At 36.8% G+C, this 12,926-nt stretch overlaps 1 protein-coding gene across 1 annotated transcript; it reads left to right on the forward strand.

The window, feature by feature from the left end:
• The first annotated feature begins 1,093 nt into the window (after nucleotides 1-1,093).
• Nucleotides 1,094-4,829, forward strand: LOC143589614 (transcription factor SPEECHLESS-like). The gene is made up of 4 exons (XM_077070331.1): nucleotides 1,094-1,435; nucleotides 1,851-2,053; nucleotides 4,072-4,411; nucleotides 4,764-4,829. Exons 1-4 carry the CDS (start codon nucleotides 1,094-1,096, stop codon nucleotides 4,827-4,829), a joined length of 951 nt encoding a protein of 316 aa, XP_076926446.1.
• Nucleotides 4,830-12,926: the final 8,097 nt, after the last annotated feature.

Here is a 12,926-nt window from a genome sequence, read left to right on the forward strand (position 1 = left end):
TTGTTCATGTCTCATAATGAACAAAATGTAAATTCAGGAGTATTATTAGTGGTGTGCGTTCGTAGTTTTTATATTTTTTATATACGTTATATTTGAAATATAAAATAGCATCGTTTTTAAATAAATTACCATTTAGTTATTTATACTCTTTTTTTTGTTTTTTCTTTTTCTTCTTTCGAAAAAAAATTTACTCATACTTTATATAATAGCAGGCATTAAACAACTAAGCAATTCATAATATATACTTCTTCGTGTCACTCGGTTTTTAACCACAAAGTACAATACTTCTATAAATCACATATACCTATAGTTTGCAAATTTTAAAATTTTCATCTATGAACGACATCTTACCATCACAATGTACATGCATCGTGCCACACATTAATTAGCAAAAGTTGTGGCAATCCTTCTATCATTTGCCACATCTTGGAAAACCAAAGAGTTATTGAATTCAAAACAATAATTACAAGCATGCGTGGTTAATTAAGAAGTCCTCACTAAAACCTAACATGTTTTGTTACTAACTTTGAGGTTTTACCACCTTTATGGATAATTTCATTGTAACATATATTTCCATTTCCCAACCGCAAAAGAGAGATCGTTGACAAAAAACTAGAGTATTCCTTGGGAGACTACTTTCACAATCGGTAAAACCCTTGTCTTCTAGTTCTAGTAGTGACGTACATGAAGATAGCTAGAGTGAAAACTACGTACATATGGACGAAGAGAGACACTCGCCCTTAATTAAGACGGTTGCATTAATTACTAGTACGTGTTCGATCTATCATTACACAAACATTATGTTGTATCATTTGGTTAATTAAGTAGTAGCATGCATGCTTCACAAAAAGGATAGGAGAATCATGGTTGGAGAGAGAGAGCGAGGGGGGGGGGGGGGGATGATGTCGATAGATAAGTCACCATCCATAACCTGCCTATTAATATTTCCTGATTTTGGCCTCTATCCTCACAAGATCTCAACAAGGAAACACTATCTTTCATACCCTTCTAGGATCTCTTTTATCTCCCCATCAACCTACCTTCTACTTTTATTCCAATTAACTTAACTACTACAGCTTCTAAACGATCAAAAATGGCTAACTTTTCACCTGATTTCTTCGACCCTTCTGCCGACCACTTTGGTGGAACTTCGTCCGACGACATCTTCAGTATTCTGGAGGCGTTAGAGGGCGTTTCTGATCACAATTTCACTTCGCAGAAATCAATCTCTTCCAGTGATGTTCAAGAACTTGTGGACGTTGAGCTTGAGGCGCTTTCACGAGGAACCAAGAGGAAAAAAGTAGATGAAGGCTGTGAGAGTTTAGATGGGTCGTTGAAAATGAATCATGTCACCGTGGAGAGGAACCGCAGGAAGACAATGAACGAACACTTGGCGATCCTCCGGTCGCTAATGCCTTGTTTTTATGTCAAACGGGTATATCATACTCCATCCATTTGTTCTCTCGTTTATTTAAAATGGACAACCAGACACGATATTCGAATAAATGTGTTCATCATGTATATGATTATGAGGGAGTTTTAGGATAGTCTAGTCATGTATTAATAATATAAATAGGGCGCGCAGTTTCTTATAAAACTATTATGTCCAGAACTATAAAAACCGCATAATACACTAATCATTCATCTTGCTTTAGGTGTAAATATGGTGGTTTTGCGGCATTTGCCATCCCGAACCACTCACTGTATTTCTCTTATATTGAAGCCATGTACATGCGTATAATTATGCGGTTTCATGAGATAGTTTTGAGCAAGCAACCTTTAAACTAATTATTCAAAACTTTAATATGCAATTTTAAAGACCCCTTATCATGTGTTTATACAAACTATAGGGAGATCAAGCTTCAATAATTGGAGGTGTAATTGACTACATCACTGAATTGCAACAAGTCCTGCAATCTTTAGAAGCTAAGAAGAAAAGAAAAGTGTACAGTGATGTGCTGAGCCCAAGACTCATTTCAAGTCCCAGAACCCTACCTCTGAGCCCTAGAAAACCACCTTTGAGCCCAAGGCCAAGCTTGCCCATTAGCCCCAGGTTTGTCAGATCTAATCTTCACTTGTAACTTAGTTAATAACTGTAAGATGCACTGAATATTTAAAAAGAAAAAAAGCAGTTAATATATTTTGTGCTAGTTATATATAAAGCGTCAATCCTGAGAAGTTGGTCTAGTGGTAAGAGGCATGCCCTCCCTTAGTGGAGACGCATGCTCGATTCTCACTTGGGCCAATTCGAAGGGTATCTGGGTGAAGGGACAGATCAAGGCTTTAATCCCATGTTCGAGCCCGACAAGGGGCGAGGGTTTACGGATTCCATCCGGTTCCCGCGCATCAGGGGATACGGTCTCACAACGGTCGAGAAGTCGACCTTGGACATAGCCCCGAAAGGGTGGGTTTACACGTGAGATTCTTTGTCGTTCAAAAAAATGTTACGTATATAAAGCGTCAATGATGACAGCAGTTAAAGAATTCTTTTATGGTTAAGTTTTTACTCTGTAATATATTACTGCAGAATTAAATGTTCTTTTCTGTCATAAAAGCTAATGGAAATAGAATAAACATGTGCCTCATCCTTTTTCTCGAGTTCACACTTCTAAGCCATTAGGTCTATATATATAACCAGCTGTATAAGTTAAATAGCATTGTTGGAAACCCATCTTTAATGCTATGTCTAACCATTTACCAGTTTTAGTAGCTTGCCTATAATCGATCACCGGCCTGCTTCTCCCGTATATAAATATAGATCGAACAAATTGATTTCATCACCACTTGGAAGTTTTGGTGGGTATTCTTTGCTAGTTTGATCGAAGTGCTCTTGTAAAAACACTTCACGAATTTAGTGAATTCTTCTCTCAAAGATTATTTACTCATCGTCACATAATCATGTGTGTAGACTGTCCAAGATTGTAGACTGTCCAACATTCTGGACATCCGAATCTTTCTTCTCATGATCAACATAAACATCATACTATTCTTATGTTTGATCATCTAAAATTATTGTTATAAGTATTTTCTGGATTATCACATTCTTGATTATTACTTGATTCATTTCTTTAATCAAACATAGTGATGTAACACTTATCCCCTTCAACAGTTACGTCATAACCTTAATCTTTCAGTTGAGACAAACTCAATACATTATTGTTCAAGGCTAGTACATGGTATACACTTGGAATGGATATCAAATTAACGATCATATATATAGCGAACACCAAGAAATCGACCAAATAATGCTTGCATATAGGATTTATCTTTTAGATGAAACTGATTTATTCATACTCAAATTTAGTGTACACTCTCACACATAAATATTATAATCAATACTAAGATTCCGATTCGATTGCTGTACCCACAAGCATACGAGATAGAGAGATTTGAAACCCAACAAACTAGAGCAGGCGATCAAGTGATAATGATGAATACAATTATACAAATGCAAGTGATCAGAGTTGCATCAAGGAATATATGTGGTGCTCGAGACAACTACTTTGAGATGGAAAAGGCAAGAACTTATTAACAAGGAATATAATCAACAAAGAAAATTAAGCAAGCATCATATCGCAAAAGAAATTGTTAATCGAATTATGCATTCAATGAGAAAGATGTAGATCAAATTATCTCTTTAATTAAACTAGCCTGTAAACAAAGTTTAGTTTAGGGGGGATATTAGGTTATATAAACTAAACTATTGTTATTATGATCTAGTTTTACTTATTATTATGCATTATTATAATCGGTTTACGGTTATAATATGATTCTTGATTTCCATATGAGACAATGTTAGATATTAATCTAGACTTGTAAGTTAGTTAATAGTTGTGCATAAAAGAAAACTGATAGTTAAGATATTTAATGACACTTCGTGTACAATAGTATAAACTATCATACATAGCAATAAAAAACATTGTTTTGGTTAGGTTTCCATATATATGTCTACATATTGATTTGTTCTTTTCTATGATAAAATTAAGTTGCTAGATACAGAATATATAATTGCAGAAATTAATTTTCTGTTGTGTTTTTTCCGGTTGCTGATGTCTTCTATTTTGTTACAAGGACACCACAATCAACGAGCCCATACAGGCACAACTGGTTGCCATCTACCACTTCATTCCTACAATCTCTATCATCCATGTCTTATACAGCACCAGCTTCACCTTGTAATTCTTCATCTAATTCTGACACCATTAATGAGCTTGTTGCCAATTCGAAGTCTTCGATTGCCGATGTTGAGGTAAAGTTCTCAGGGGCTAATCTTCTTCTAAAGACTGTATCATCTCCGTTACCAGGACAAGCAACGAAGATAATGTCGGTTCTTGAAGACTTATCTCTTGAAATTCTTCAGGCTACAGTCAACACTGTTGATGACACAATGATTAACTCATTTACCATAAAGGTGAGCCTATCTTTATTTAGTTCTCTGATAAAGCACTTTGTTTACATGTCTTGCATGCAGGCATGCCTTAATTAAGTATATACTTCATTTGTTTCTAAAAGTGTTGGATGCAGGACCAACTACTCCAAAATTACCCACAATTCAACTTAAGTCTTATTGGAGCATTGCTAACATCATAACCAATGATGTTAAGTAAAAAAAAATAAAACCTGACATATTAAGTGAACAATTTGTTGGGTGAAAGTTAAAAAAAAAATAATAATAAATAAATAATATAATACTACTCTGGCTATTTGTACTTATAGTGATTTAAGAAAGATTTATGTTGAATTCTGGTTTATAATTTTGGTAGATTGGAATCGAATGCAAGTTGAGTGCTGAGGATCTTGCACAACGCATCCAGCTCACTTTTTCCTAGTAGTACGTTTACCGCCAAAATTTCAAGTGATCCTTATCTATATTTGTTGATTTTGTTGCATTGAGATCATACCAATACATCATATATATATAATGTATTGGACATGATGTTGATTGGAGCAAAACACCAGTCTAACGAAGCATGGAAGATAAAAGAAATTTGAAAGATCGGTGAAACATTTTCTATCTAGTAACCATTTGATCAATGTAACTTATAAGTTGTAAATTGTATTTCATGTTTTATTAATTAGTAAACATGTTGTGTTCGATTTTCTGAACTTTTTGTTACTTATATTGAAGTTCCATCTGCATCTTTTATTCTATGTTTTAGATGCTTGGGCCAACTTAATATACAGTTAATTAACAATTGGTTTTGTGTATTTAAAAGAGTCAGTGTATATATTTATTGTTCAATTCATCATGTTATAGTAATAGTATAAATCATATGACTTTCTGTTGGAAATATTTTGATTAATAGAAAAAAAATGAGTTTTTTTTTTCATCAAGTATAAATATTTATTTTTCGCATTTTGGACATAGTTAAAATATATGTAACTACGGTAAATATAATTGTTAACCATTTTGTTTGTGTTCTATGTTGTGAGAGCTTAGCAACGAACCAAACAGTGTATAAAACGGACATAAGATGTAGTATATAACTAGGGTACCCCTCAACTTTTCATCGGTAGTGTAATTTTTTTTACGTTTTGGGTTGGTTTAGTATATCGCTACCCTGAAAAAATATTACGTTACCCCTATTTGTTTAAAGCCCAACAAATTTAAAAGTTCAAATTAAATAAAGCCCAAACTAAAGTAAATAAAAAAATTAACCTTTTTTTCTTTGGTTTAAACAAGAAAAATAAAAAATAAACATGCTCAAAAGAATCATCATTTTCTAAAAGTTCAAGTCAATTAAAGCCAAAAAATAGTTTATATCCCAAAGAAAGTAAAAATAATTAACCATTTTTCTTTTGTTTGAACGACAAACGTCAAACAGATCACGCTTAGCAGAATTATCATTTTAAGGTTGATGTTTTTAGTAAGGTTTTGGATATGCAAATTTAAGAACTTGGAAATAGATTCAGTGAGGTCTCAATTAGATTGTTAGAAAATGTCTTATTTAAATCTATGAGATTCGTTTTCCAAGTTTGACATATCTAAGGTAGTGGCATTTTCAGAGATATATCTAAATGATTTTAGTAATGAAGAAAGATGGTGTATCTCGGGTGGATAACCCGACCTTTGATCACACTTTAAAGGAAGATGATAAATTTGCAATATAGGGTGGAATGTGTGACCTTACTCGTGTTATGGTGAAAATCAGAAAACACTACTTTTTCTTTGTTTTATTGAATATTGAAGCTAGTGTTGGTTCTACTGATTACAAGCGCAACTGTTGAAATATGATTTTCTAAAATGAAGCTTATCGATACGAGTTGCGCAAGCGAATGGGCGATAAGTATTTGAACAATGTTTTAATGTTTTTGGTCGAAAGATAAATATTTGATAAAGTAAAAGAAGGTTATGTAATGACTCGATTTCAAGCTTTTAAAAACGTAAGAGGAGAAATTTGCACCCCATGTGTTTAAATATTATCATGTTTATATTTTTGTTTCGTTTATTGTATGAAATATAGTAAAAAAAATTTAATGTTACTCCTGAGATTTATGTGTAAATCCCCCACTGGTGGGAACTTGTCCCACATTGGTGGAGCAGACTGCTTGCGATGTTGGATTGCGCATTCCGCTGGTCCATGTACAGGTCACACGCTATCATGCATCATATGAAAGGTTGAGAGTTGATTGAATTGATTAAAATAATAAAAGACATTAAAGACGTTCAATGTCACTTATTATGATTATCAATTTTTGTCCAACTCAAGAGTTTACTTTCACTATATATATATATATTTGCAAGTATATATATATATATATATACATATATATATATATATATATATATATATATATATATATATATATATATGAGCAAGATGAGTCTTGCAAATATATATTTACTTTCACTTTTACAAAATCACCAACTTACATCAAAACACAAACACTCAAAACACAAACACTCGTGAAGGTTGTCATATTTCTGTTTCTACTCCTTTCAGTGATGTTTCGAGTTCCAATTTGGGTGCTCGGTCCTCCCCGACAGTACTAACTACTTCTGTTGTTGTACCATAGGAAACAGACGAATTCTCTTGGGAGACCTACAATCTGTTTTAAAGGAACCGTGTTGAACACGAATCCTCAGCTCTGATTACTTGTTTTATTTATTTTGTATCCTTGTACTTGTTTAATTAGTTGTAACTTTCATTTCAAAGTATTGTAATTTACCGCTTTATTTATTTTATATTGTAGTTCATATTAATAAAATTTGTGTTTTATTATTATTCTACGAACGGATTCCCTACACTTTCACGGATAGAAAGATCCGTTTGTGATTCCTAAACAAAAGGTGGTTAGCGTTACTAATTCGTAGTTGATACTCCATCGGATACTAAAGGAACTCTACCGGTTAGCATGAATAATGATATTGTTAGTTGCATTTTTTGGCATGTTTTATAACACTTTAAACACTAAATTTTCGCCATATCTAATGCATTTATCATACACATGTCCCGTTAATTTGTGAAACATCTGTTTTGTGAGACGGAGTCTACTTTGGATTGTTTTTATTGTTTTTTAGGTGTGAAGCAGTTACGAGTAATAGCGAAGAACGTGGAAAGAAGGAAAGGGTTCAACAAAAAATGTTAAGATCCACAAGTCGAAAGTTAAAATCGGTTTTACAAATTAGGATATCTACTCACATTGGAATTGAATAATATAAGAGGAGATTTAGAGAATTATTCTTTTCTCTTATCTGATCGTTTTGAGAAATCAACAAAAGCCACTTGAGCCATGGGCTTTTGGTTGTATTTACTAGATGTTTTCATAGTGCGTTGCGTCACGGTTGTAAGGTTGTTACACCATAACCGAATGAATTTGCTATTTGATTATATAAGTGTTTTGAGCTAATTAGGAGGTCAGACTATAAGTCAACTGTAACCAAATAAAAAGTATTGTCAATAATTAGAACCTTTCTTTCTCGTTTGTTCGTTGGAATCTCTACGACATCGAAACATAAAAGTATACTGGGATTCCAAGTGCGAAACTTAAAACTATATTATACAAGGCAGATGCCCAAAATAAGGTTATAATAACACTTGGCATACACCGATAACACAACAAACTACAGGGACCTAATATGCAAGCATATACATTCAGCTTGACTAAATATGCACAAAGAAAACTAATACTGTAGCATCTCGGTTTCCTAAGGAGACTAGGTTAACTTGTGAAGGCAACAACAAATATAAAAAGGAGAATTGGACTAATAGAGTTTGGGACTTCATCGCAGTTTCTTATGACGAGTTTGGCAAGATAAATGCAACTAAAATATATTTTCATAAAACTTTTGTATGATGATAACATTATAAATTAGGAAAAATTCCTAAAATAACCAATTTTTACCAAGACATTCCAAATACAACTATGGTTTCAAAAAGTTTACAAAATAACCATATTATTCTATTGAATCCGATGTAAATAAGTATTGATCCGATGGATTATTGTAGCCTATCATGTTCAGTTTTCCAGCGGATCCGATGTTTTGGGAGAGTCTCCGACAGATGCGTGAAGAAGCCAATGGAAAATCCTGTTACCGTTGGATCCAACAGATTAATCTTTCATCGAATTTCTCTGAATTAAACACAATGGTTTGTCACTTTCTGGTGCAGATTTTTCAACAATAAATGCGATTCGTGGAAACAAACACTATGGTTGTGTTCTCCTTAAAAAAACCTAGGCGATTTTACGCTATGGATTTGTTTGATTAAATGGAGAAATAAGAAAGATAGATATGGAGGTTAATTATTGAGGTTTAGGGTTTAAGATGTAGAAGATGAAGTATTACGTCGAAAGATGAAGTATTACGTCGAAACACGAAACAAGTCGGACGGCAATTTATCTTCGTGTTCATCGGAAGACCAAATATCATGACACGTGGAGAGCTTTTAGAAGCCTATCTAAGTCGTTTGGTCAGTTCTTGTTTTTGTAGGATAGGACGAATATATATGATATGACCATTTTGGGAACTTTTTCAAACTAAAGAAACACGGATCTAATCCCCTAAGGGTTTAGACCAATGAGTCCACAGGGTACGGGTCAAATGGTTACCAAACTAACGATGCACGCCCAATCTCCCAAGTCCAATGACGGAAACCTGCAAAACAACCACCGTGAGCTCGTTACGGGAATGACAAGAGTGGAGCCTTCCCGTAACCACCCTCCGGCGTGGGAATAAGTACTTGTTCCGATTGAGAAGAAAGTACAAAGTATTAAGAGTAGGAGTGAAGTGTCAATGAATACCACATGGAGATGGTGAAGGTATTTATAGCTAAAGGGTAAGGGAATGTGATGTCCCACTGTCCCTTTCCAGAATATGATTTTGTAACAACCCGTACACGTGTCCGCATATAACTGGGCGAGCTTGAATGCCATGTGCACGGTTATAACAAACTCGCCACCTGTCCCATTCTTATTGGTTATTACGTCACATGCTTCCCAAGGAAAGATCTTGGTAAATCTTCCAGAAGGAAGTTAGTTAATTACAGATGTTCCTCTGACGTCACCTTCTGGTTATCCTTGCGGGTAGGAATAGTACCATGCGCGGAAGTCTTCTGAGGGCGCCTGGATCCTCCCGCATATAGTCTCTAGATCTTGTTATTCGTTCTTCCTCTATCTTGACTTATGCGGCTGATTAATATGTTCCGCGGGCGACTTTTGAGGGAGTCCTCTTTCACACGCGGGTGGTTTTTAAGGGTATTTGGGTCTTTTGGTACCCTACCTCTATAAGTCCCCCAGTCCATTGTTTCTTCCACGTGAAGTTTTATGGGGGTGAAATTTTGGACGTAAGATATATATATATATATATATATATATATATATATATATATATATATATATATATATATATATATATATATAGAACAAAAGGAACCCGTCAATAGACAATATCGTCGTCAGTTGGAAAGAGAGAGACTATGATGATTTCGTCAACATGTACGGGCTAGCCCCCGAGTGGGAGCCGGAGTTCCCCTTTGCAGGTTCAACCGCTAACAATCCTCCGAAGGGGAAGATGGCCCTGTACGCTGAGGATTTCACCACTGGGAATCTTCGATTCCCCATAATGAAGTTCCTTGGGAGAATTCTAACGAGTTATGGGGTTCATCTTTCCCAAATACATTCGTTCAGATTAATGACAATCCGCCATTTCGAGTTCTGCCACCGTGCCAACAACTTGGTGCCATCTGTTGATAAGTTTGCCGTTTTCTACAAGATGGCGAGCCGTGGTGGATGGTTCAATTGGTCAACAACGGACAGGGGTGTTGTCGGGACCAAGCCACCACGTAGTTCGTATGAATGGCGCACCAAGTTTTTCTGGATTCGGGAAGATGTTGTTACCTTTTCGATGGTTCGTCGTTCCTCAAACGAGAGGTTACCGAAGATACACACTGCCGCATATGCAAACCTCCCATGCTTTGTTACCATGACCCGCACGCCAACTCCAATGCGTGATATAAACGAGGGTGCTCTAGTGCGTGCTGGCATGAACCGCTTGTGGCCATTTCCGGATGAAGAACCATTCTACCAGAAGCCTGATGAGAGTATGTTCTTCTTTATTTTTGTGACCTTTATATGTTCTTGTCTTAATGACTATGTTACTTGAACAGGTGAAGGATCAATTTTGTGCGTCTTGCTAGATCGCGTGTCAGGGCTTATGGCACGTCGCCCTCGTGATCCTAAGGCGTTGCCGTTTCTCGACCGCACCCGCGACAATTTCTTGTTTTCTACTGTTTTACGCCCGGAACCTGTTGTATCCGAGACCATGTTCGCCAAAGGCGAGGGAGTCTTGAACCCTCGCCCTTTATCGGCGCTCATTTCTAGCGGGGTGATCGTGCTTCTGACATTTAGTGATGAGTCATCACCCTGTGAAGAAGAAGAGTCATTCGTTGATACTACTGATGCTGAGAGTATCGTGAATGCTATTGCAGGTCTAAGCTGGAAGAGGAAACAACATCCTTCCTCGAGCAAGGTTACAGACGAGGGCAAGAATATCTCTAAAGCTGTGAAGAGTGAGGATGAACAGCCCATCTCTGATCAAGATCTTCTTGATGTTCATGCCCCAAAGCCAGTTGGGAAGGGTAAATCACGCCTGTCCAAACCTCCCGTTCCTAAGAAACCAAAGAAGGTGCGGCTTCGGGATTGCATCAACCTTGTTTCCTCCACCAAAATCATCCTAGGTACCATATTCTGTAGCTGATAAACTTTTATTGTGTTTTAGGAGTATCATGTCCTCTAATGGAGTGTATTTTTGTATACTCCAACAAAGAGCATACCAAGGATCCGTTGGACCAAGGGAAAGTATCTCCACCTGCTTCTCCACCCGCATCACCGCCAAAGACCACGTTTGAGCCTCCGCCAAAACTATTCGCCGAAAAATGCCTGAGATACAATTATTTTGGGAAAGACTCCTTCAGGCAAGGGGACGCTTCACACATTCCCTTTATTATTTTGCCTCCCAATTCTCCTCCCCATTCCTTTGATCAAGGAAGCCAGAACATTCTTTCCACTGGTCCTCAAGCGTCTTCATCTCAATTTCATGAAGACAAGGGGTCTGTGGGATATTACAGCCAAACAAATCCTTATGAGGATCCGCTGATTCATCACCCACATTGGTCCGTGCGTCATGGCTCACTCTTTACTGACAATTATGTTTGTCATGAATTCCTTCAACAAGGAATTCCAGCTGCTGAGAGGCAACGCCAACGCGGGCGTCCTCATTATGAGTTGGCGAACTCCTTTTCCTACAACTTGGCTAACGCAGTTTCCACTAGTCAATAAATTTATCGGGACTGGTAACCCATGAGTGACACGTGGTATAGGCTTGAGAGCGGTGCAACGGCGGCGAAAAAGTAGGCGAATGAGTACCGCGTAGCTGCTAACACTGCCGAGTGGCAGTTGAAAGATTATGAGAAGGCGCTAGAGGTTGAGAAGGCCCAGCAAGCTGCTGCTGCCAAGGGATGGGAAGAGGCATGCAAGAACTAGAATGCCATCCTACAAGCTTCCCGCGAGCAGACCCATTTTAAGGAGGGTGAGCGGGGTGCGGGCTGAGGAGGCTAAGACGGCCTTGCAAAAGCAAGTGGATGATCAAAATGATCTTATCTTTTCCTATCTGGAAGAGATAAATTCATTAAAGGCTGAGGCGTCCAAAAAAGACGACCGTATTGCCAAGCTTGCTAAAAACAATAAGCAACGGGCCTTAGATTATGCTAAGCATAAGATGGCTGTTGCCCGGGCTCTGGCGGATAGAAAATGGTTGATGTCGGATGGGATACCCCAGGTAACATTTTCTTTCTTTTGACACTTCATATTAGAAACATTCATTCAAATTTTTTTCTTGTATTCATTGTCCAAAGGTTATTGAGCACATTAGAGACGGTGCTGAGCTTGGGGACTGCGTTGCGGAGTTACTTGTCGCATCATTCCAAGCTGGTCGGCAAGCTGGTTTCTAAGAAGGCCTGAAATTTGTGGAAGAAAAACGTCTTGTTGAGGAGTTTGACTTGCATGGCCAAGATACCTTGGAACGCTATGCTGAAAAGACTAAAGCTTTTGACAACTTGACGTTGCTGATTCAAGAGGCGGTTGAAAAGCTTGCTGACTAGGACGACGGTGTTGAAAAGCTAAAGGGGGTATTGTGGCTGATCAAGAAAATGAAGATGTTGAAGATCCGGTCAATCCGGATGTAAATGATGATGAGCAAGATCAGTCTTTGTAGCTTTGGATTGTAGATTTTGTCATTCTTTTTGGATCTTCTATATTGTAAATGATGATGAGAAAGATCAGCCTTCTTTATCTTCTATGTCTATGTAACCATCTTTTGAATAATACAAGAATTTTTTATCCTTCTACACTTTGTTTTGTAAATAATATAAGTGTTATAACTTAGAATCTTCTTTTGTGTCAATAAAGGGTTACTACACATTATAAAT

Source organism: Bidens hawaiensis, unplaced genomic scaffold, assembly GCF_021521415.1.
Source record: "Bidens hawaiensis isolate Kalapana, Puna unplaced genomic scaffold, B.hawaiensis_p1.1 tig00037656_1, whole genome shotgun sequence".
Lineage (NCBI taxonomy): Eukaryota > Viridiplantae > Streptophyta > Magnoliopsida > Asterales > Asteraceae > Bidens > Bidens hawaiensis.